General features: G+C 35.7%; 1 protein-coding gene across 2 annotated transcripts in view; it reads left to right on the top strand.

The window, feature by feature from the left end:
- The window catches only part of ZNF385D (zinc finger protein 385D), a 356,261-nt gene that overhangs the window by 281,199 nt on the left and 47,718 nt on the right, over positions 1–27,344 (top strand). For both annotated transcript variants that reach the window (XM_039327972.1, XM_039327973.1), the window contains exon 4: positions 11,793–11,955. In XM_039327972.1, coding sequence (XP_039183906.1) covers positions 11,793–11,955 — 163 coding nt within the window. The remainder of the gene's footprint in view (positions 1–11,792; positions 11,956–27,344) is intronic.

Here is a 27,344-nt window from a genome sequence, read left to right as displayed (position 1 = left end):
TTACTCTTAGCATAAAATGCCAATTCAATTGATCAAATGCTTTTTCAGCATCTAAAAATATGAGCCCTGCAGGAACTTGGTTGTTCTTATCTAAGTATTCTAATAGATTAATAATTTGTCTAACATTGTTTTTCATATACCTTCCTGTTATAAACCCTGATTGATCTTTATGCACAAGATGATGCACCACCCTCATAAGCCTATTTACCAAAAATTTTACAAATATCTTATAATCCACGTTTAAAAGAGATATAGGCCTATAGTTTTTTGGTAAAGTAAGATCTTGATCCTCCTTTGGAATCAATGATATAAAAGCACTATGCCATGAAGGAGGAATCTCTAAACCCTGTAAGATACCATTAAAAAGATCATTTAATGGTTGGATCATCTCCTCCATTAAAGCTTTATAATAAACAGCTGTTAACCCATCCGGACCCGGTGCTTTCCCTAATTTCAATTGTTGAATTGCTGAGGCAATTTCCTCCTTAGTAATTAAACAATTAATTTCATATTTCTGATCCTCAGTGAGTTTAGGAAAACTTGCCTCAGCTAAATATTTATTTATATCTAACAGTTGTACATTAGTAGATTTGTATAGGTTTTGATAATAATCCAAAAAAGATTTTTTAATTAATTCCTTCTGAGAAACTAGTTTACCCTTATCATTTATTTTCTCTATTATTCTCAGTCTCTGTTTCTTTCTTAATTGATAAGCCAACCATCTCCCCGGCTTATTAGCATTACAAAATGTATTTTGTTTCATAAATAATAAATTGGTTGCAGCTTGATCTGCTATCAACATATTAAATTGTGACCTTAATAACTTTACAGATTCTTTAGTACTTTCATCAGAAGGATTTAGAATCAAAGCCCTTTCTTTTAGTTTAATTTCATCTTCAAGTTCTCTACGTTTCTGAGTCTGATTTCGCTTATAAAAATTATTCATTTTTATCAAAAAACCGCGCATAAATGCTTTACCTGCATCCCATACCATTGACATTGAAGTCCCCTTGTACATATTCAAAGCAAAATAGTCCTTTAAACACTCCTTTAGTTTTTGAACATTCTTCTCTTGTCTAAACAAATTTTCATTAACTCTCCAGGATCTTCTTTCCTCTTTCTCTTGAATCAACTCCATCCAAACTGGACTATGATCCGTCAGTGATCTAGGAAAAATCTTTACATTCTTTACTTTATTATACAAATCCGTGGTAATCAAGAAAAAGTCAATTCTTGAAGAAGATTGGTGTCTGTCAGAAAAAAAAGTAAAGTCTCTCTCCTCTTGATTACGTTCCCGCCAATAGTCCCTTAATTCCCAGTCTTCTTTCATATCAAAAAAGGCTGTAGGTAGCCTTGCTTGTTTAAGAAAAGGAGAGGAACCTTTCTTATCCCTTTGTGTATCTAAGACACCATTCCAATCACCCATTAATACCACTGATCTATAATCAAGCAAAGTTATTTTTTGGTGTAACTGTTTATAAAATTGTTCCTGTTGTTGATTTGGAGCATAAAGTCCAACTATAAGTACTTTCTTACCATAAATACCAAGTTCAATCATCACATATCTCCCCTGGGGATCTAATTCTACCAGACAAGCTGGCAGGTTTTGTTTGACATATATAACAACTCCCCCTTTTTTCCCAGGTGCAGGAGATATAAAATGAGATCCCAAACGAGCATTAACTAAATATTTCTGATCTTTAAGTAGAATATGAGTTTCCTGTAAACAAATAACATCATTGGTATGTTGCTTCAAATAATAAAAGATTTTTTTCCGTTTCTGAGGAGAATTCAATCCATTAACATTCCAGGTCAAAAACTTTGCCATCTCCATTGGCACGCAGCCTGGAGAAGACACCATCAAACTCTGACAGAGCTGCGTGTGTTGCATAACTCTTGGGTCTTGCTCCTCCCACCGGCGGTGATGCACTTCCAGGAGAATTCTCTTTGGGCTCTTTTTTACGTTGCTCTTTCTCTTTACGCTTATAAGCTGAACGAGTCATCCTCTGCTCTTTAGCCTCCGTTTGGCGTTGCTTTGCCACTTCTATCATCCCTGCGGAAACCAAATCTAGTGCCTCAGATTGCTGCTCAGATTCCTTAGCACTCAAAGATTTCCGACCAGATGAAGTTGAGCCTGCACTCAGGACCGAAGTATAGAAATCTCTAGCTTTGTCAACTGTGTTCAATCTGTAACGTGTCCCAGCATGGCTCAAAATGATACCCATCGGAATTTCCCATCTGAATGGCATCGATCTAGCTTTAAGCTCATTGGTTAAAAAAGCAAAGTCTTTCCTACTTCTTAAGATTTTAGATGGGATTTCCTTTAGAATAATAACATCTTGGGCGGCAATCTGAAATCTTTTGTTGTAAAAAGCTTGTATAATCTCATTCCGCAGGGACTTCTTTGTAAAGTAAATCACCACATCTCTGGGCAAATTCTTCTGCTTAGCAATCCAGGAGTTGAGTCTATAAATTTTTTCCACTTCTCTCTGTAATTCTCCTTTATCCATATCCAAAACCAACGCCAGATCACTAAGAACCACCTCCATCAAATCTTGATTCATATCTTCCTTGAGGCCTCTAATCCTCAGAGCATACTCCATCTGTCTGTACTGAAACATCAAAATATCTTCTTGTGAGGAGTCGCACCAAAAATACGACTGCAAAACCCCGTCCGAAACAATCTTTAGATTGGACTGTAGCCTGTCAACAGGCCTTTGAGTCTCTAAAACGACTATTTGCCGAGGAGCCGGTGTTAATACATCCTGACCCGAGTAAGCCATTCGTGGTACAGGCTGATGCCAGTGATGTGGCCGTCGGAGCACTCTTGATGCAACGTAATGCACAAGGCGGACTACAACCATGCGCATATACCTCCAAAAAATTTACTGACACAGAACGACGGTGGGCGGTGTGGGAAAAGGAGGCGTTCGCAGTAAAATGAGCATTGTCCACCTGGCGCCATTTGTTGGAGGGCGCACAGTACCCTTTCGAGGTATGGACGGACCACCAGAACCTAGCGGTTCTCCAAGCTCCCAGGAAATTGGCGCCGAAACACGTTCGATGGACGCAGTATTTTCAACGCTTTAAGTTTTACCTGAAGGTCGTACCGGGAGGGAAGAATTTCCTGGCAGACGCACTTTCCCGATTACAGCAATACGATAGTAAACAGAAACAAGTGGTCCAGGCTATTATACCTCCAGATAGTATAGATTCGACACAGGTGGATGGGTGCGCAAAATTAGTAACATTCGAGGAGGAACTAAAATCCGTATTGTTGACCGATCCGTGGATACTGGCAAATCCAGGACTGTTAACCCATTGTAATGGATTGGCCTGGTATGGAAATAAGTTATATGTTCCCCAAGACTTGAGGAATCGGGTATACCACCAATGCCACGATTCCAAAGTGGCGGGCCATTTTGGATTTGTAAAAACGCTACATTTGGCGAGACGCCAGTTCTGGTGGCCGAGCTTGAGGAAGGACATTGAACGGTATGTCAAGGAATGCCATGTTTGTGCACAGGCGAAAGTAGTATCAAAAAGACCAATGGGATTGTTACAAAAGGTATCTGACCCAGTTCGACCCTGGCAGGATGTTGGGATGGACTTCATCGTTGATTTACCAAACGTCAGGGGATACACGGTCATATGGACGGTCGTTGATCTATTCTTGAAGCAGGCGCATTTTATCCCCTGCAAGGGACTACCATCCGCAAAACAGTTAGCAAAATTGTTTGTGCAACACATTTACCGACTACACGGAGCGCCCCGTCGAATTATTTCAGACCGAGGTATTCAATTCACGGCCCAATTCTGGCGCCGATTCCTCGCAAACATCGGAACCACCCAAGGACTAAGTTCCGCATACCATCCTTGTACCAATGGGGCGGCGGAACGGGCCAATGCAGCAATTGCGCGATATCTACGCTCCTATGTATCTTACCAACAGTCGGATTGGATAGAGTTTGTGCCATTTGCAGAATTAGTGTATAACAATGCAGTGCACAAAAGCACGGGATTATTCCCCTTTCAAGTAATTTACGGGTATGACCCAATTCCATTGCCCGGGGGCGAGTCGCAGGAACCCCTGGGACATCAGACTGGAGACTGGTTGTCCCGTGCAGGTCACGTATGGGGTAAAGTAAAACAAGCACTGCAGCAGGCGGAACAGGCAGCGAAAGAGCAGGCTGACAAAGGTCGTAGAATGCCATTCCAATTACGGGTGGGAGAGCAGGTATACTTATCCACCAAGTATATTAAGTTACAGGTGCCATGCAAGAAGCTAGCGCCAAAATACATTGGACCCTTCCGCATAGTACGTATCCTCAACCCTGTTACGGTGCAACTGCAATTGCCGGAAATGCTTGGTAAGATACACCCGGTCTTCCACATAAGTCTGTTAAAGCCTGTAAAGGGGGACCCCCATAAAAACCCACCGTGACCCATCACTCCGGACGATATGAAATCCAAGATATACTAGACTCACGGTTGCGGGGGGGGGGGGTAACCTATATTATCTGGTATTATGGAGGGGATACCCTTTATCCGATGCTTCCTGGGTACGAAGGGAGGATGTCTGTGCCCCGGTCCTAATCCGCCAGTATCACAGGACATGGCCACATAGACCAAAGAAAAGGGGCGACAGATAACATTACCTGAATGGGTCAGAGGATATAAGTGATTTCTTGTGTTCCACTGCAGGGGGCTCTGTGGTGAGGGTGAGCCGAATGTCAGACCCAGCATGAATCCTACCTGCTGACGCTGAACGGTCCAGGTTGCCTCCAAACGTTCCTGCGTGTGTGGGATCAGCGGCGCCGTTGCCGGAGTGCTGCCGGCGCTTCCGCAATGATGAACGGATCACGTGACCAATCGGACACCCGGGAGAGCAGGGAATGGATTGGAACTGTGTTGGACAGACACGCTGAACTGAAATGCTGGGAAAGCAGGGAATGGATTGGAACTGTGTTGGACAGACACGCTGAACTGAAACGCTGGGTCTGACAGGATGTAATTGTTGGGTGGACGGGGGGGAAGGAAACGTAGTTGTAGCACTCTTCTATAGAGATAATGGCCGACGCGTGGGGAGACAGGGTGCGGTGTGATGTGGGTGGGGCTGTACTTTATAGGAGTAATTGAGATAATTAGGGCGTACGTGGTGGGTGTGGTGATGGGATGTATATAGGGCGATGGGGAGGGGATTTGTCAGAGCTGACTTTGTTTTCAATTTTGAGCTATAAATTCTCGTTGATTACTGTAGCGTTCCTGGTGTCTTGTTTGATTTACATTCAAAGCAGGACGTTCTTACACCAAAGACCTATATACAAATACCCGCGAAAACCTCAGAAAACATATATATATATATATATATATATATATATATATATATATATATATATATATATGAATAGTGAAAATAAAAATGTGATTCCTGGGTGAATCCATAGTCAATTACCAATAAAACGTGAACATCAGGAATATAATAAACTATAAAAGTTTAATACCATCACCGATCACCAAGCTTTCGTCACACCAGCATTAACCCTGACGATGTCAGAAGTATCTGATGAAAGCTTGGTGATCGGTGATGGTATTAAACTTTTATAGTTTATTATATTCCTGGTGTTCACATTTTATTGGTAATTATATATATATACACATACATACATACATACATACATACATACAGGTCTTGGCCTATTCGGGTCTTTTCCCATGTAAGATTGAGGATATCTTGGCGACGTTTCGACGAGGTCCCACTTGTCATCTTTAGGCTGGGGTCTTTGGCTTCGTGCTTGTGCGAGCAAAGTGTGATCGGAGCTGCCGTCTCTCTATAAATATTGGTGGGGGTGTGTGGAGTGCTGGCTTAGTTGCTGTAGGTAGGTTGCCAAGATACTCTCAATCTTACATGGGTAAAGACCCGAATACGCCAAGACCTGCATACCCATGAAAATCTGTGAAAACAAATATATATATATATATATATATATATATATATATATATATATATATAGATATATATATATATATATATATGTATATATATATATATATATATATATATATATATATATATATATGTATGTATATATATATATATGTATATATATATATCACACACAATGACAAAATGTGTATCTATCCAGACAATATATTTCCATGAAATATGAATTCTTCTAAATGAATCCTTTTCATTTTTCAAATGCCTAAGATGGATTGTAAAAGAGGGTAGAGAAAAGCACTTTCATATATAAGGAAACATTTTTCAAATTGGACATGATACCTAGTTTTTGTACCACTTTGCACATTTTACTTTGTATTCTTCCGACAACAATAATAAGATAAATTTATCTGTGTGATAGTTAACAGATTACTGTAATCAAGGAGTTTTACTGCTGAATGAAAATCTAAATTCAAATTCAAATCTTCACACAGCCATTTCATCATATAAAGCTCTAATAAGGCCATATCAATTGCAGTCTTACCAGAAGAAATAAATTTTCTGTTTACAAAATATAAGGCTTTATATATATATAAAGCCTTATATTTTGTAAACAGAAAATTTATATAAATAGGCTTTATATATATAAAGCCTATTGAAATCAGTGTGAAAGATAACATTCATTTCAATGAGGCTGCATTAGTAAGACTAATATATATTCTATTGTATATTTATTTGTCTGTGACCATGGTAGATAAATATTTAAATTTTTCAATTTTCTCTAAATTAAATATAATTAAAAACACAGCATTAAAGATTCATTCTATAGAGTTACCGAAGCAGGTGACTGTATTATGGATGCTCTCTTCTCCTGATCATCCAGGAATAATCAAGAATGAGGCATGTAGCAACATCTTAGCTTTTCTATTCATAGGAAGGCTGCTAAATTATCCAGCAACTGGCAGTATTACACATTTTCATGAAATCTAAACATTGTTGAAAAGAAAGAAAATCTTGCTTAGACTGCAGAATATTGATTGATGTTGTTGTTTGTCTGGCAATGGGAAATACCCAAAATATAATATTGAAATATTCAGGAATAGGCTAAATATTTGGTGAATAACTGATAGGTGTTACTTTATTTTTGCAGCAAATAGTCATCATGGCACAAATTCCTTTAAGATGCCAAATAAACGCTAGCATTGTAAGCTTATTATATGTTTAAAATCTATGCTATTTTTCGCTGAACTATTTATTTTCTACCATTATTTTCTCAAGACTTGTCTTATTATGTATGTTTCCTAGATGAAAAGTATAATCAGTTTTTGGCCTCTTTCATGGTTTGAATCATGGTTTCCATTTCGGTTTAGACTGTGGCTCCAATTTTTTTTTTCTGCGTGACATTCCTACATAATTTGCATTTTTGATCTGTCTATTTTTAACCCTTATGTTTTAAAGATATGACATTCTATGATGAAGCCTTTAAAAAAAACTGAGAAAAAAATAGCCAAGCATATATACTATAACTACTTTGCATATTTGCCAACAACACCAACAAGTTTAGAAATATTTTTAAACTCTTATTCTATTCCTTATGGAAAGGACTGTAATAGATTTTTGTCAATTTCCATTTGCATTCTAGAAAGGATAAGTAGTTTAGCTTGATTTTTAACTGATTAAATAGTTGGCCAGTCTCTCTTTCCCACATTAAATTGCCAATGCTATTTGCCTTAAAACAACTTTCTTTATCTTTGTATCAAAAATGTAGTATTTGCATACTGAAATGTTAGGACAAAGAATGTTAACTTCTTTGTAAATAGCAAGAATAAATAAAATTCCAGTAAGTTAAAAACTGTTTATAATCTTATCAGTTCACTCAGAGATTTTGATTTTATATATTAGAGAAATGGAACTCTAATTTAGTTCATTATGATTTACCCTTACACATTTATTTAAAATATCCTGAAAATCATTGGTCACAATCCTAGCTTTCGAGAGACCTTAAAAGAGCCTGTTCTTCCCATAAACACCGGGATAGTGTGATGTTGGATCACAGGAAAGTTAACTATTAAGGTGTTGGGAAGTGTCATTTGGAGGGCATCAGGAGTTTTTCTGATTATGTTGTATTTTTCCCCATTGTTATTGCTTTTTGAAAGCTACCCAGAGTTGTGCTGCATAGGAAGAGCAACTGTAGAAATCTTTTAAATAAATTACTTTACTTGATTGCCTTTCTCAATAAAAGGTAGTGAATATAATGTCTGTGAAAAGTTAAAGACTTGAAATTAGAAAAAGTAAATTAACTTTGTATATAGTTTCTGAGTCAATAAATATTATCAAAATGTTGTCCCAAATGAAAAAGAATTTTTAATATATTGGTAAAGCACAAAAACACACATGGCAATGATGACATAAATATGCAAGAGATGCTGTCATTTTATTTATGCCATCCTACCTTAACACTGGTTTTTCAATTTAATAGTAATTAACATTATATGTTCACATTTGGCTTATAATATGTCTCATAAAGTTTTGTGTTGTATGAAAATTGTAAAGGTGCATGATTGTGCTATGTTTGAGCTGTTTCTAATGATTATCTTCACTGTCCAGTGTTCTTTCAATACGGGTACCTACAACAATACCAAAGCAGATTTAGAGAAAGGGAAATTTATATAACTAGCTATATGTACTAGCTATATGTACTTAAATAGTTTTCTATTAGAGGCATCACAAATTTTATAGCCATGTAAACCCAGACATAGTGGGTTTTCTATATATTAGAAAAATTAAATATTATGATAAAATGTTGTTTTGGTACATATGCACAGATATACAGCATATATTTCAATTTGAACTTGCAAATTAGTTTCTTTAACCTACTTGTATCCCAGCTATTAGTAAACAGAGCAATTATGTAGGAGGAAAAGCTCAGTGATTATAGTATGATTCCAATCCCATGTTAGTGTTAATATGTAAGGGGTGATAAGCTTTAACTTTTTAAAAAATGTGCAAATGTAGTGGAGACTATTTATTAGGGCTCTGAAAAGCATTTAGACAAGATGCTTTGCAAAGCATGTTGACATGAATAAAGCATTATTTCTGATTTGTCTAATTGCTTTGAAGGATGTTTTCCAAATTTCTCAATCTTTTTGTATACAATATTCCTGTTAGGATCAGCAGCGAAGTGGTGTGACTAGGCATGCACATGGACAATCCTAAGCAGGACATTCTTCAGACAAACCTTGAATAATTTGAAATAATTTGGCTACTTTAACATTTGAAGTAGTGCTTCATTCACCCCACTACATTTTCAGAAGTACTTTTCTTTAATGCATTGTATTAAGTAGTTCTCTTATTATTTTATAGGTTGGGGGTGTTAGAACAGCCTTTCCCATGTTGGTATTGGTCAAAAGTGTTACAGCTACAGTTCTGTTCCCAGAATTCCTAATCAGCTTGATCAAAAGATAGAAAATCCTGGAAGTTATAGTTCTAACTAATTTTGAGGGTACCAACCGGGGGATAATGTATTAGAATACTGAGTTCAAATACATCATTAAGAAGACACATTCCCCTTGAATATAGTAATCTCTAAGAATTTTCTAAGCTGGAATAATTCATTGGTATCCATTTGATATGTCCTTTCCACTTCTGCAATTAATACTGCAGACTGATATAGGATCAAGGCCTTAGCAACATTATTAGTAAACCCCCTATGCCCCCCCAAAATGTGAATCAGCTATGCATATAGTAGTCTTTAAAGTCTGCAGTAACTCAAGTATTTTGGCCACCTAATGAGAAGGAAGGATTCACTGGAGAAGAGCCTAATGCTGGGAAAGATTGAAGGCAATAGAAGAAGGGGACGACAGAGAATGAGATGGCTGGATGGAGTCACTGAAGCAGTAGGTATGAATTTAAATGGACTCCAGAAGATGGTAGAGGACAAGAAGACCTGGAGGAACGTTGTCCATGGGGTCGCGATGGGTCGGACATGACTTCGCAATTAACAACAACAACAAAAGTCTGCACTAGACTGATGGAATAAGAAACTCAGTTTTTTTCATTTTTCACATTTAAGTAAAGGAAGGAATTGTGTTAGGCCTTTGAGCATTCATAGGATAGGGGAAGTGGAGGAAGCAAGTAAAAAAAATAATCATGATTGAAAATCTGCAATCTACATGCATTATAAATTGGGATGTATCATGACATCACCACACATATATCATCATTTTGACCTAATCCTAATTTTCTGTTGATGCTTATAATAGACCAACAGACAAATACAAAATTTCAGTTAATGCTACCTAAATTCTGTGCATTTGCATGCATGCACAAGCCATTCCCTTATTAATCTGGAAGAAAATAAAATAAATTCTTCAACAGCTCATGAACACGTATAGGAAAATAACATAAACATAATTTGTAAATTCAGAATTTTGCCATTTCTTAACAACAGAGCCCCACTGGGTTTCTGGTTGTGCTTCCCAACTGTAGCATAATACCAGGAACTATATTTTTTAATTTAGATGCTGCACCTATAAAAGTAATTTAACCAGGTTATGATTTCACATATAAAAAAACCACTTGAAATAAAATAGTTTATACTACTGAAATGATGTGACTCAGTTAACAGTATTTTTATATCAACATAGTAAAAGTAAGGTTGGATGAAAAATTACATACTGGAAAAGGAAGAGCTTTGTCCATTATTGGAAGGCATTTTCTCCAATAGAAGGTTTCTGCTGGCAATATTTGCTGATTCCCTCTTCTCTGCAGCCAGTTGTATCCGCTGATCTCCTTTACTCTGGGTAACATGATTAAATTATGAAGTAGCTTTCCAGATGAAACAAATGACTTCTGGGGAATTGTGGATTGTATAAAGACCATTTTCCACTTTCATTGTTGAGAGTATCTTCTGTTGGTCTAAGCAAAGTCTGGATCCAGTCCAGTGATTGCAACTGTTGACTGATTGAACTAAAATCCCAGCTGAGGCCCTGTTAGAATACTAATAATGAACTGAAGTGAATGCAGATGGCTGCTTTATATGATAAATATCACAGGAATAGTGTTAGAGAGGGTCCTTATTTAGCAAAGCTAATTGGAATTGGAAGTTCTGTTGTTAAACAGGGAGTCATAAGTTGAAAAAGCATTTATATCATGTCACTTAGCAATGGCAGTTACAGCAGTCCCAGGTGCCATCCTTAAACAAGGATTGTGAAGGTCATTAAACAAGGACCTCATGTGACCATGACTTCAGATTTCCTACCAGCTTCCCCATTGATTTTACTTGTGGGAAACTCACAAGTTCAACAAATTAGTCCAAGTAGTACTTTAATTTCACCAGAAGTTTTCAACACAGAGAATTGTGTTGCAATTGTGTCAGATCAATTGCAATGGGAAAAACAATAGTCTTTAATTTTGGACAATATAATATAGCTTTTAAGTAAATGCTGGTTGTCTTCTTCATAAAAAGAGATGACTGCATTCTCCTTTTCTTTCTTGGTGTCTATGAAAAATATTACATGGCTGCAGTTGAAATTAAATTTTCACTTAATGTATGTCTTTATAAAATTAGTTTCAAAGAAAATTAAATTCCATTTTTCCTCAGAGAGGAAAAATGCCAAATTTTGAATGTATTTTCTGATTTAAGAAAGCAAGATAGTTTTCCTGAAATCTATAATATTCCTGTTTCACTGTTTCCAAAGGATCATTTTAGGAGGAAATCTTCAGTTTGGTCATTATCTTGGTATGGAAAATGGTACCCATTATTGAAAGGTGGTCTGTATTTGTACTAATACAGAGAATGCCATTTTAGAAATGAGCCTGATTGCATGGTTCATTTTGTTCTCCTTTGTAGAGCCAGGCTGCGGCCCACTACAAAGGCACTAAACATGCCAAGAAGCTCAAAGCACTGGAAGCCATGAAAAATAAGCAGAAATGTGTAACTACCAAGGACAGCGCAAAGACTATCTTCACTTCCATCACTACCAATACCATCAATACCAACTCTGACAAAACAGGTTAAGCGATTATTTCTGTTGTGATTGATTTCTTTTATTCTTTTCCCCTTGTTGACTGCCATGTCCGTTGGGTTATGTGCTTGCCATTCTGATTCATGCCTGAGCCATCATTCTGTATAATATTGATTTGTTTCTTCTTCCCAGTATACTTACAAGGGGAAGGTAATCATGGCAAGTTGTGTAACTGATTTCTCTTGTGCAAAAAGATGTTTGTCATCATGTCAGGCACAGATGCATATATTTTAAGATGAGTAATATCCATTGCCAGCGAACAATTAAAATTGCTCAGAGCCTTGTAGTCCAGGTCAAAACTGCCTCCCTCTTTGCAGCTTTCTATGACTATTTTTACTACCAACATAGGGAAAAAAGCAACTAGTTTCATCCAGAAGCCTCTTTTGTAAGCATTTTGTCAAAGCTTTATTGTCACTTATTATTATTCCACAAGATATTGCATGATTTCAAATTGGATAATTGTCATGTACTCTCCACCTTTATAAACAGGTAAGTGTGACCAAAATGCATTATTCTTATATTTCAGTTGCACAGATTGAAAAACACTATGTTTAAAATTATTGATCAAAATCAGATTGTATTTGTTTCTCTCTACTTCTCCTAGTAATAAAAACATTGCCAGCAGCTACTAAGTTGATGGAACTTCAGTCGCCTTGTATTTAAAATCTGAACCACTATCTAGGAAACCTTATAAACAGTATTATTCAGTATTTTATGTAAAAGAACTGATCTTGTCCTTTTCTGGTTTACCGTAGTGTTTGTAGTATGCAAGGTCCATACATCTGGGTGAGATGGGCAACATACAAGTTTAATAAATAAAGATAAATAAAGTACATAAAAATGGTCAAGATGCATTTGCATTTTTCCCAAGCTAACCCATGATCTTTTTTCTCCATTCTACTGTATTTTCTTTTCATTTTTTTCATATATATTCTAGAGATCTTTTGATCAATAGGAATTTAGGTAGCCTGCACATATTTGCATCATAATCTTTGCTTTAGGGTGTATTCCATCTAGGATTACCTTAGATTGTTTGATATAATCTCTACAACCAAAGCTTGTTTCCTAATTTTATAAGGTTGATTTAGAGAAGTTATGTGTTTATTCTTTCATTGTCAGTAAAGGAACTTCTTGTGCAGGTAATATAATTATTTCCTTATTGATAGTTATCATATGATAAAGGTTTCTCAATCTGAACGTTTCTGAATATTTTCAATTCTTTTCCTTCTCTCTCTCTCTCTCTCTCTCCCCCCCCCCTCTCTTTAATTCTCAAAAAATCCACCTAGGTCTGAAATTATACTAACATTCCTGGAAGTAAATTACTGTGGAGCTTATTGTTATGTAACATGTTTAGTGTCATATTGTTAAAAGCACTTTATGCAATTTTAAATTTATGTGTAAAATTAAATTGTGCCAAAATTGATTACTTCTAAATTCAGTTAATTTATTTTTTATGAATCCATTATTAAACTTCCTTCCAAAAAATTAGTCTTAGGTTATATTGCAAACAGCTTTTTTCATTGAAAGGAAAATGAAATTGCAGGGTAGAACAATTATATTCAAAATGAAAATCTTATCTAGCTTTTTAGGTTTTTTTATTCCTCCTTTATTATTCTCATAAATAACTTAGGATGATGAGCAAAATGTTGATATGTTTGTTATTATATCTGAGGATGCTGATGGGAAAAGAATGAGATACACTGATGATTGTAGCTGAAATAAAAGTTAAGATTGGCAACTGTTTAGGATAATCATAGTGTTTGTGCAAAACATGGAAATAGCACGTTAAACAAATTAAGATTTGAGCAAAAGTTGCTGTTTAAGTAGGAATGTATTTTCAGATCCTACCAACAGATCATATGGATACCCTCTTCTCCTCTTTTCAACATTATGTCCTACATTTCCACACAAAGCTTTTTTCTTAAACCTGTAATTGAGCAATGATTCTGAATAGTGAACAGACTAAATTGACAGCTGGTACCAATATGATACTGGTAGCAAGTTCTCCTAAAAAGAATAGATTGAAAAACAGTAGAAGGAAGTTTAACCATAGAAATAAATCAATAAAATGGTGAGGGAGTAGGAATTTTTAATATATGTGGACAATACTGATATTGCTATTCACTTTTGTTTTTCTGGATGTTACATTCGAAATGTAGCCATTTGTTTTATTAATTGTTTAGTTCATTTATTTGTATCTTTCTAAGAATTTAGTAAGTAATATCAAAATTCATTTTAAAAAACCAACAAAAATCTCAATAGAAGTCATGTCACATTGCATTATGGATTAGCTCCTTGAACTATTTGCATGTTCCACCAAATTAGATGCCATAGGCATGCTCCAGGTCCCCTCTCCTAAATGTTGCATCTGATGGATGCATAACTTTTCTGTAATAGCCCCAGTCTTGTAGATCACCCATCTACTTGAGATCCAGTAGGCACCCAGTCTCTTACTCTTTCCCCCAATTCTGGAACAGGATGAAGTTGGCGCCTGTGGAGGTTGTGGTGGCTACACTGAAGAAGATTGGTTGTACTGCCAAGATTTTGCTTTAATTACTTTTTGTTTTTATGATGTTTTGTTCTATGAACTTCCCAGAGTTATGTCTCTAAAGATAGACAGCTGATGATGGAGGGATGAAAGGATGAATGCATTAATTAATTAGTTTAGAATCAATAGTGCCTTCTATTCTCTGATTTCTGGGAATGATTCCCTGAATTGAATTACACTTATTTCTACAAAGAATACATTTACAATGGCCTCCTGAAGCCACTGCTCTTTTCTTTTCTGTTTGCTGGTATACTACAAATGGATTTCATGGTACTCTTATTTTTTTTAATTACAGTTGAGGGATGTTTTATGATTGTCAGCTGCTTTGTGACCTAAAATTGAATGGCATGTCAGGGTACACATGTAAAAAAATAAAAGACATTTTTTAAAAAAAAGAATACTGGTTTCTATATTGTTTTTAATTTTTTTCAGTATACGTCAGATCACTGGTTTTAAAATAATAGCATGGCATTTGTCTAAAAGCCTTTTTGTCTTATATTTCTGCTCTTTTCTGAAATACTTTTCTTCCCATAACAATTGATGTTTGCCCATGTTGATTGCCATCACAGAATATATGAGATATATTGCTGACATTTTTAAACTTGTGTACTTGGAAGAACATTTATCTTCCTTGACAGTGTCATCATGTTCTGTGAATGGACATTGAAAATCTCACTACGCTGTGATTGGCAGTGCTCATTTTACAGTGTCTGAAGTTGACCCCTATCATTTCTATTTCACCCAAGAATATCACATGGGTAAAAAGAGGCATCATTAGAATAAAGATGTCAGATGATGAGTTCATTTCAGCAGTTGTTCTTTGAGTCCCTTTTCATATGCTCTAGTACAGATGTGTCAAACTGCCAGCCCAGAGGCCAGATGCATCATGGCGGAACTGTGCCCACCCCATTGCCAGCAATGGAAAAAAGGTCACGATATGTCGTGACACGTCACATGATGTTGCGAGTTTGACACCCCTACTCTAGTATATACTATAGGTTGAAAGTTATGGTTCATGTTGTGACCATTATTTCTAAAAATTCCATTTTGAGATCTAAACATAGAAATATTGCAAGGCAATGAGGCTTAATATAATTAAAAACAAATAAAATGCCCATAAGCTACTCCAAAACCCAAAGGAAAGATGAAAAACCCAGCCTTACCCTGTCACAATGCACTTCACTTTGTATCATTTTATGTTTATCAGAAGGTGTCTAACTTTTTTCAGTTTGTAACTATCCTTAAGAAGAAACTGTTAATATATATCTTACCCTGTGGAAATCTGAAACTCTGCTTACTGAAAAGTATAAGAAAAAAAGAATGTGAAAATAGAAATCCACTAATTGTGTGTGCATGTATAAACTTAATGAAATGACTAATCAAATCTTATGATTGGCAAGGTAGCCCAGATTTAAATAACTGTAAAATTAGTATGTGAACTCTAAGTCTTCTAAAAGTTAGACTGAAGTTCTATTGCAGCCTCCCTCTGAGCAGAAATTACAATTTTCAATGAGCAGAATGGTTTCTAGTCCAATCACCAAATTCTTCTTTTGGGGATTAATGTTTTGCATCTTCCTCTCTATCTTGAATTTACCAGGTTTGTCTTGAGAGGCAGTGGACATATTTTCTTCATGGTGCAATCTCAAAATGTTTTTCCTGGCTGTGCCAGAATAGCATAGTGGTGAGACCATTGCCTTTGAACTGGGAAACCAGGGTTTAACTCCAAACTGTTCCTTTTTTCAATGTTTTAATATGCTTCTTCTTTTTGATTGCTATTGAAAGTGAAGGAGGTTGCCAAAGTAAAGTAATTTGAAGAAGCATATATAATAGCTAAATTCCTTCCCAATGATTTGCCACTAATCAACTCTTGAGAGCCTAACTTAAAAATAGATCTGAGCAAAGACTCATTTATTTCCCAATTTTCCAGACAGTACTGGTTGATTGGTTTTTTTATGAATTCAAGCCCAATGAATCAGAGGGGGAAGATTTCTCTTATCAATTAGAATAAAAACAAAAGAAAGGAAAAATAATTTTCTTGCAACTGCCTTCCTTTGTTTTCTATAACATGAAAATAAAATAAAAAATGTTGTGAGAGTGTTCCATAATTTATTATACATAATAATTTACGTATAATTCCAAATTATATTCAACTCCAAAATTTGGAAAGATGGATAAAAACAAAGACCAACCATAATTTCTACTAATATTCTTATTGTGTAAGTGCATTATAAAGCATTTATCATTGTTAACACCCTTCTGCCAAATCAAGTAATTTCAGAACAGGTTTTTATGATGAATATTAATGTAGGAGGCTGTCAAGTGAAGTACATTATAGTGTACTATATGAAGTCCACTACCACTTATTTCTATGAAGTTAATGAAAATATTCATTAATTCATTAAAATATTCATTAATTCAATATTCAGTATTAATTCAGTATTCAATATTCATGTGGAATTTAAACCTTCCAGAAAGGAGATTTGAAAGATGTTGTTCATTTATGTGTCTTATTCATGAACAATTAGTTCACAATTCTCAGGTAATCAATTATACAGATGTTGTACTTGGGTGAATAATTTTTGTTCAGATAAAATAAGAATTTAACAAGAATCTTGTACAATAGCAAAAGTTATACAGATTTTTAAAGAAGTATTTGGATAAAGTTTTGAGCAAACCAACTTTTCAAAACTACTGCATGGAACCCTTATTATTGTAAAATGGAAACCAAATAGTTTTATTGCTTCACTTCACTTCTTTTTTCAGAGTAGCACCCATCACTTAGAGTAGCTTTCTCAGAGTAGCACCCATCACTTAGAGTAGCCAAGTAGATACCTGCAAACAGAATGGCAAGTGATGAAACGTGCACAGCTTGCTTAAAATGCAAACCACGTACCTTATATAAAAAAAAGTATAATGCCACAAGGCTGGATCTTCCACTGTGACATCACAAGATTATGGTATATTACAGATAAATCAGACTCATTTCACAAACGAGGGTAAGAAACATGCAGTTGGTGTATACTCCCCTCTATTTGTAATTGTACTCAACAAAGAAAGCATTTAATTATAAATGTTTTTAGAAGCTTACCACATGTATTCCAGGGTCCTGGGATAGCTATGAATAAGGGTCGATCCTAAGTAACCACTATGATGAGTCTGCATCTATTAGTAAACCATCTCAGCTTGTAAATATGAAGCCAACAGCAGTTAATGGTGGATTTCTTGGAAACTAAAAATGGTGTTGAAATGCTCTCTTGATATAGAACATAGAATCACATGCTATGGTTTTTTTTTATTCCACCCATAATGTGTTTATGCAGTTAAGGGGTTCATTTGTTCTTTTGATGCTTCTCTGTCAACCAGACTCTATTTGGTTTGAATCTTTTCACCTATATTCTTTACATAGACAGAGTTTACTTCTCTTCAGAGTTTACAATTCTGGAAAATCCCATGATAAAAACCTTATATTTTCATTCTATTGCTGATTTGCTGGAAACATCATGCAACATTTATATTCTCCCTGAACTGCTTACAAAGCTATTTAATTTTTTCTCTTTCCTTTTTATTTGTTCTCAGCCCTGAATCTGCATATCAAATGTCTACTTTTGCCCTACATTGGCAGCAGCATTATATTTTAATTTGTGTATTTTCTCAGATAAACTAAACCAAGGGATTTTAACATTTTGAAGTCATTTATTGTTACTAATTAAAAATACAAACTAAAACCTAAAGCCATCTACCATAAACCCATTAGAAAGCATTGTCCAGATGGCAAATAAATATTGAATATTTTCATAAATAGACTCTTATTTTATTGATCAGCATATGTAGCTGATTTTGAACAGTTTATTTATCTAATGCAATCAAACCACAGAAGAGTGAAATAAATTCTAAAATGATAAGATTATATTTAGTGGGATTATTCTTTGCTAGTTGAAGGAACTCAGTAGATGTAACACAATATGCATGTATCACAAGTCTATGTTAGTCTGGTGGATGCTTTTCTGGAATAGTGTACATATTTTTTTAGCCAGTGCCTTGTATGAAATAATTCTTGTGGTCCCCATGGCTACTTATACTTATGTTTTTATAATCAAAACTGAGAGCACTAAAAATATTTCTGGCCTTTGGAACAAACATACTAAAATGAGCTCTGCTGAAACACTGGCACAATAGTTGCTTAAATAACAATTCTTCATATACAGTACAATTAAATCCATTGCTTGCTGATGCCATTGTCACTACGTTTACATGAAAAATAATATTTTGGTCCTGCCAGTTGCTTTTAAAAGACACCTTTCTTCCTGTGGATTTCTTCAGTCATAAATCATTAGTAAAGTTTGAGGAGGAACTCCTACTCATTGAATGCCTTAACTCACAGAGATTAAGTTTATTGAAAGCAATGTTCACATAGTTACATTTCATTATTGCAGTGTTTAGTTTTATGAAGTTTTCTTCTGTGTTTTCCTGAAATATATATTCAGAAGTTAGACACTGCCTTTAGCATATCATACATTATTTGAAATCATTTTTTGCAGTTGTTTGCATTGAATATGTTTATTTTCTGTCAATATATTTAGCCTCATAACTAGAGAGGGAAATAAAATACTATTTTTCTTTAGATACAGATATATAATTAAATTTCTATCTTCTAAAACTGATTGTGGAATCTAATTAAAATTAGGCTTAGCTATGTAATGCCAACTGAAATAAGGCTTATCCTTTCACAGAAATAGATACTTCCTTGATGATTAATAATAATTTAATTTAAAAAGTACCCAGGTATGCTAATGTTCTACCAACACATCTTTATATTATCTGTACCAATTAAGCAGGGCTTTCTCCATTTTCGCTGCTCAGTGCAAAGCGAAGAAGAAGAAGTTGCATGCTAATCCTTTGAAGATAGAAATTTATTTCACCTGTTCTGGATAGAAATAACCTGCCATGTGTGATCTATTTTTTCAGTTGCCCACTGCATTGCATTACACAATGGCTTGAAGCTTGGAAAGTTCATTGAATTGACTCTAGATGGATTCATGCTGTAGAGAATTGGTGCAAGATGGGCTGTGGCTGTAGAGAGTACATCTCAGTGGAGATAAATCATGACACTGACTCCTATATTTGATTTATTTATTACAATTATTATATTCTTTGAGGGGAAAGAATATTCCACAAAAGAGGCACAGCAACAAAGAAGCAGTGGATGGAAGCCGCATCTACTTAACTTTGAGAAAGTCATTAAAAAGATCTTCCTGAGCTTCCATGTCAAGTAGATCAACAATGATTGGAGAAGATCACTCTGGAGCTAGTTCAGAACCAAACCAAGATTAGGCTCTATAATGAGCAAAGCAGCCGGCAGGTTGACTGCTTGAAGAATATTATTTTGTTTGAATTGTTCATTTCACTTTAGTTACCCCCATCCAAAAGTCATCTATGGTATTTATCTGTAAAATGAAATCTTCAATTAAGCATCTGAGGATTATCTCTCCTATTGTTCTGGCACAAGGAAAAAATTTCTAGAACTACCAAGCTTCTATGTTTTATCGTTGATGACATTTTTCATGGTTAATATTGAAATTTGGCAATTGTACACTATGTTGGAATTTTCTGCTGAAAGATGCTATAGAAATATTATAATTAACTTAGTAGGTTGTCATCACAAGACTAAAATTATATGTTAGTCTGCCATATTTACAAGTATCATGCCCAGGATAAAATAGAACAACTGTATTACTGATCAAATTCTTCAATTAAATGCCAAAATTGCCTTTTGTTTCTTCTATTTTTATTTCACATTTTCAAATATAAATATCCTTCCCCATGAGAAATACAGGTCTTTGTCATCTAATTATGACATTTCTCTATTAAAATATTGTCAAGATTCAGTGTCATTTTACTGAGAAAGGTGATAAAATAATAGCTTTTATTCCTTCAGTTCCAATTCATATCAATGGCATTGCACTTAATGAACTTTGAATTGGTAATATATCAATGGCACCAATTTCTGCAAAGCTTTCCAGTGGCTGTTCAATTCAAACTGATAAAATTAGAATTATGATACATTGCAATTGAAGTTATAATAAAGTTTAGAGATTCTTCCGATTATCAGAAAATAAGTCTGTGCAGTGTTTAATTCATTTTAAAAAGCTAATATGTAGCATGTGGCAAATGTGAGCATAATGCTGTCTGCAACTCTTTAAAGCTGCCTCTTTTCCTGGGATCATATGACTTCCCTCTCTGGCTGCTTTAAATAGTTGCAAAGAAGTACACTGTTTGTGTCTCTTCCTGCTCCAAAATGGCATTTGGAATCTAAAGCACTACTTGTTGAAGATGCCTTTGGTGCATGCATTCAGTAAAATCTTGGAAAGAATGCCAACTTGTAAATTGTTTAGGAGAAGATCAGAAAAGGATACATTTCTTGAAATAGGTCATGATTTTGGCCATGGTTATGAAGAAATCATTCCTATTTCAAGAAATGTAGAAGGTGGTTGCTTTTTTGGTCTTTCTTTGCCTATTGAACCTTACACATTTGCATTCTGAGCTGAATAAGGAAATAGCAGAACTGTTCAGTAAAAGATGGCACAATGCATTTCAGATGTCTAAACTATTCTTATCATAACCCTTGGCCATTATCCATTTTGCTGAGGCAAAACATTTAGAGGGAGTGACTTCTGCTGGGAGAGATGTATCAAAAAATACCAGATGGCAAACATAACAGATCAATTAAAACTCTGGTCCTTTCGTACACAATGCAACTTCAATGCACATGCAAAAGGGGCATTGATAATGCACTTGCAACAGTGTTTCAACAAACACAAAATACATCTACTCTGAAATATCAACAGTTTCTGTACAGAAAAGGCATAGGATAGACAGGTAGTAAAATCTGCAGCATATAATTTATGGAGACTTCACTTGTTCATTGTACTTGTTATGCTTTTTCTATAGCTGTTTCTTTTCTGAAGCATACTGTATATTATTTCTAATTTATTAGAAAAAGTCTACAAAATTTAAAATGCCCCAAAGAATGAGAAATATAAAAGACATTAAGAAATTTAAATGATTTTATATGAACATGGTTGAAATAAACTTAATAAATAAAATTAATAAAATTGTAACCATACTGAAACTTGATAAACTAGCTGAAGATGGTGGATTTCTGATTCAAATTTATCAAGAGCATTATATTAGAGAAGCTAAGAATTTCAAATTTAGGAAAGTCAACATCTCCATTAGAAAATCATTATTTTATGCTGGAATAGATATTCTGCTTTTACTAATTAACATGCAATAGTATAACATTCTCTCCATTTTCTGTCTTAATTTGCTATCAAAGGTACTTGGTAAAGAGCAAACAAAGGTAAGAATTTTATGATGATACAATTATACATAGGGATGAGATGAGAATTCAAAGCAAAGAAGTTGAATTGTTTAAATAGAGACAGTCAGCAGTGGGATTCAAATATCTGAACAACCAGTTCTCTGTGTGGATGCCGCTTCCGGAAGTCCATTCTGGGCCTGGGCCACAAAAAATTAGCTACTGGTTTTGCCGAAGTGGTGCAAACTGGCTGAATCCCACCACTGGAGAAAGTTTATTTCAAGAAGGCTCCTATCTTGATTCTGTTCCCATTTTATTAGCCATCATTATTCCAAATAATACCAAATGGCGAACTAATCCAAAATATGGATGCATAAAGGAATTATCTTTTTTTTCTTCCTAGATCCTTTATACCCATTTCCTATTTTAAGAAAGAAAATTATTTAAATGTTGAGTTAATGTGCCACTGAGTTGTTGATACATTTAAGTCTTATGGATCAAGATAGGACAGAAGAACAAAGGAAGCTATTTAGGATTAACAAAGAAATAGCTTCATGAAACACAGCCCTGTGTATGGGACATTGTGAACAATCCTTTTGGGTGGTGGCAATAGGAAAAAGAGTTCTAAACGTGAGTTTGCTAGAAATGATACAGTATGGATAAGATGCAAACAGACAGAACATGGATCTAATTTTGATTGAAGAAGTAATCTATGTGAGACCTAATGACTAAAAGTATTGGTTCTCTTACTGGTTCTTTATCCAAATTATAATTCCTACAAAAGCATATCTACTGGAGGTGAGGTTTTTGAATATTGTAGAGCATATCCAATTTTAAACACCCACCTACTTCAACTTATTATTGCATGCCTAGTAACATAACCAGTTCTAGAGAGTAAGTTATAATCTTGAAATGAAATATACCTCCAAGTAATTATGTCTTAAAACAGACTAGGTATTGCATTATTTCAGTAGGATACTTTCAAAATATATCAAATGAATGATCTGAATATAAAAATACTTCATTTAATTTAGACAGTGCTCTTTATTGTCCTGAAACTTACCTATCATGCTCAAATTCTGTTGCAGCAATTACTTTAAATAGGGAAGAGAGAAAGTATTCCTTTAATTTTTGCATTATGCTTATCAAATCTGATAAATACTTTGTGCTCCAAATATTCCCAAGCCCTTTTCCTCTCAAAAAATTATTTGGTAAATTAGGGCATAAACTACTAAACTAAACAAAATTAGTAGTTGGTTTCATACATGTATCTATATACCATACTTCCTGGCTAACTGGGAAAATATAGGTCTCCACATTTTTGTAAGAATACCATAAACAAGTGGGAGGGAGGAAGGGAGGGAAGGAAGGAAGGAAGGAAGGAAGGAAGGAAGGAAGGAAGGAAGGAAGGAAGGAAGGAAGGAAGGAAGGAAGGAAGGAAACTGCATACCCATCCTTCATAAACACATAATAGAAACTGCCTTTATAGAATTATCTTGGTTAATAATTTGTGGTTCAGAAGCCTTCCAAAACTTGTATTTTATTTAACTGTAGCTAACTAAGCTGAGTCTTGTAATAGGCACAGTTATTTCACTCACAAAAAATCATTTTAGATTGTATTACAGACATTACTCCACTTGTAATATTTTGAAACTATGCAAGGGGTCATGTTGTATCTGCATGAAATATGAATTTAAAATGTGAAAAATTAATATGAGAATTAGGTAGGATTTTTGCTTTGTAAAAGAAAGAGCACAGCTGTGGCTCATTAAAAAGTTGAAGGGCAGAACTGACATCTGGAATCCATTAAAAGCAAAATGGAAGATGGAAGTCTCTTTTCCATTTACAGCTTAAAATATTTATTACTTAACATATACATTTTGTTTAATAAAAGACCTACAGACCATTAACTCCATTTGCTGGTTATTATTTCACACTTCTTGAATAGTGTGTGAATCAGCACGACCTCATTAAATACAATTTCTACTTTACTTTACATCACTCTTCCTTGGAAGCAAAGCATGCCTAGAAGGTAACAATGAATGTGTCTGCTATTCAGAACACATGTTCATAATTGCTTAATAAGAATAAATTAGTCCTTACTACCTTTAAGTATCCATAATAATAAATAGTGAGAGCTGGAAATTTTGTTTGTTTTTCACATCATATGTTTGGGTGAAGATCATAATGTGATTTCAATACACAACCAAACAACCACTTTAAATCAACTTTATGAGGAAAATAGTCCTACTTACTGTTCACCAGGAGATAGAGTTTGAAGGGTTTTGTTTTTACTGGAATTCATCAGGTATCCATAACCATTGTAATCAATTTCAGATCTTGTACAATCCAACCTAGCAGAAAAAGAAAGAATGCATACATTGTTTAGTATTTGCTTTATGCTACTACAGTACATATTCTTGAAAGCCCCATTTTATGGCTCTGCTGTAGAAATAAATGGACTGAAGGAATTGCTCATTATGCAAACAGCCTACTTGTTATTAGTTAATTCAGAATGTGTGTGTGTGTGTGTGTGTGTGTGTAGAGGCTCTTTTCTGAGAAACTTGCATAGACTTATATACATACCTAAATATATGTGTATACTGTATTAGTTCTCTAGAAAGGTTGGATAAAATTATATTTAAGAATTAATATTTAAAAATATTAAAATTAATATTTCAAGAATCATTTAGAGTGAGGAAGTATTTTAGAAAGATTACCAGTTTTCTAAAAACAGTATGTTCAGAGAACTTCCATTTTTATGCACATAATGGTTATCAAGACATTTATTTATTCTTTATGGATGCAACTGATAATAGTCTTAGTCCTTTGAAGCCTTATTCCATGGACACTTCTAATCATTTAACTGAAAAAACACTTGATCTATAAAATACATGTTTTAATAAATCTGGAAGAAAGTAATGTAAGGGAATGTTCCTACCTCTAGATCTAATTTACTGAATAGAGGCCAGGATTACTAAAATGTTGTCTATAAATAAACAGATGATTTGGCGTGTAAAGCTTCCCTTCTGTAATAACCAATAGAAAAAATAGATTTCCTGTTGACAATAGAAGAGGAATGACCAATGTCCTGACCAATGCTATCTGATAGAGTTTGAATGCTCTGTTTCAACTCTTCTAGGCCAGAGCTTTTCAATCTTTTCAGAGATTGTACCACTTTTAGGATATGGCAATATTCGAGTACCACCAGTTGCCTGGCAGGTGGGCATGGCTTGCTCGACGCCACTCACTGGACACAACTGACTTGAGACAGTTGGGTTGGAAAGGAACAAGTTACACCAGCTAACTCGATGTGAGGACAACTCGGTGTTCCATAAATTCCTTGCCTCCCCAAACTGCTAGTATACACATGCACACACATTGCATTGCAGGTTTGGGAACTTTTATCCACAGAGGAAGGAGAGGGCCTTCTCCCCAAGTCCAGGCATGATTGGCAATTTGCTAGCTCAGATGTGGATACAAGTCTCCAAGCTTGGAATCTCTCTCTCTCTCTCTCTCTCTCTCTCTCTCTCTCTCTGTGTGTGTGTGTAGCATGCTAAACAGATGTTCTTTTCCCAATCCCAGACATGGTTGGTGTTTTCCTGTCCAGTTCCCCCTCCCAGCAAAGAAGAAGGTGGAGGATGTTTGCAGGAAGCAGTGTCCTCTGAGTCCAACTTCTATCTTGACAGATCTCTGGAGAGCAAGAGGAGGTGGTAGAGGAGCAGCGCTCTTGGGTCCTGCACAAGGAAAGCTGGCCCTTCTCGAAAGGGAATTCCCATTTCCAATCATGCATGGTAAGGATGCTGGCTTGTTGGGGCTGCCTTCCCTCACACATCTCCCCTGCCACATCCTCCTCCTCTCCAGAGATCTGCAGGGGAGACAGAGATCTGGAGGGCAAGGTGCAGCCTCCATATTGGCCATTTCTATCTCTCCAAGATCTCCTCGATTAAACATACATTATATATAAATTAAAACACAGCCAAAAAGAAAACACAGTTAAATCACTAATTACAGCTATTCACATATTTTCTTGAAAAAAAAACATTTATTGATGTTAGAAAGGAAGATCAAACCTTATTAAGGAATTCTTTACAGGAAGGGAATTGAAGACCCCACAAGGTATTGTTCTTTCTAATCTGCTTTCCCTTTGAGCCTTTAGTTCTCGTTATTTTATTATTATGTATTTAAGATGATGATCAAAGGCCTCCGTAGCTCAAGATATTCACCTTAAAATCAGAACCCAGAAAAATATAGTTAATTCACAATATGCCCTATGAAGAATGAAGATAATCTTTGGGCACTGAGAGCATGCAAGTATCAAGTCAGAATATTAGTGACACACCTATCAGCAACTGGAAGAGCATAAGTCCATGTACTTTCCTGTCTCACAACTGAATCCATACATCCTTTACTTTACAGACACATATTTTTCTCATAACCTCCTTAAAAACCAACAGAGTATACTGTAATTAGCAAGGAAAAAATAAATCTAGCACTTCTGAATTTTTTCCCCAAGGGGGAAAGGAAAATTCACAGCTTGCAGGTTGCTAGAAAAGTCATCAAAGAACATAGTTATTGCTGCTAAAGACAAGAATAAATAACAAATCAATTCTTACAGCTCTCTTGTTACTACATCCTCTTACCTCCAGAATGTGGCTTGGGATTGTACAAGGGGCTAGGCTAAAATCTGGCTGAGTAGTTTGTAGCTAGGTGTTCAGTACAGACCTTACCAATGTGATTTTAATAGCTCAGGAAGGGATAGGAAAACCTGAGGAAAACTTTGCAATCAATAAACCATGGTGGGCTACACTTGTTTTGTGTTATTTTGATTCTCCTTCCCAGCAGGAGCCCATCAATTTTAGAACTGCATGGGCACAAAGACAGAGACCTTCATCCTCCCAATCCCTGCTTAGAAAGGGATTTTCATTTTGGTGACGGTCAGGCCATACACCCCCAATCAAAGAAAAAACCTAAATCCAGTGGGCCAGAGGCAGCCCAGCCACTGCACCCCTCTGGTTCCTTCTCCTTGGCCCCTAGACATGGACACAGTCACTGCTCCTCATAACAGCTAGCACCGGACTTGCAAGTATGTCCACCCACTTCATCCTGCAAAGCGGTGCTCACCCGGTGCTCCCACCCGCCACCATGCCGGCAGCCTCAATTAAAGGCTTACACTCCAGCCTTGCCTGCCAAGTAAAGGGGCAGGAGCTGAGGCTACAGCAGATTTGCAGCTTGTCAGGGGCACTCAAAGGCAACCCAACTTACTCCAGAATTAGGGGTCGGAAAGTGGAGGGGCAGCGCGATGTTTGTAGGCATGGCGGCACCTGCTAGAAAGACTCCTGCTTCCCCCATCCCTCAGCTACCTCCTTCGGAGCCTTCTTGATCCCAACAGGCCAACCGGCATGGTGGCAGGTGAGAGCGCTGAGTGAGCCACGCTTTGTAGGATGAAGTGGGAGGACCTATGCTGGCAGGTGTGTCAAGAGGAGCACCACTTTGCAGCATGAAGCTGAC

The sequence above is a fragment of the Crotalus tigris genome, unplaced genomic scaffold, assembly GCF_016545835.1.
Source record: "Crotalus tigris isolate CLP2741 ecotype Arizona unplaced genomic scaffold, ASM1654583v1 scf7180000024370.6872682, whole genome shotgun sequence".
Lineage (NCBI taxonomy): Eukaryota > Metazoa > Chordata > Lepidosauria > Squamata > Viperidae > Crotalus > Crotalus tigris.
Note: the sequence above shows the minus strand (reverse complement) of the source record. Positions and strands in the feature narration are given on the sequence as shown.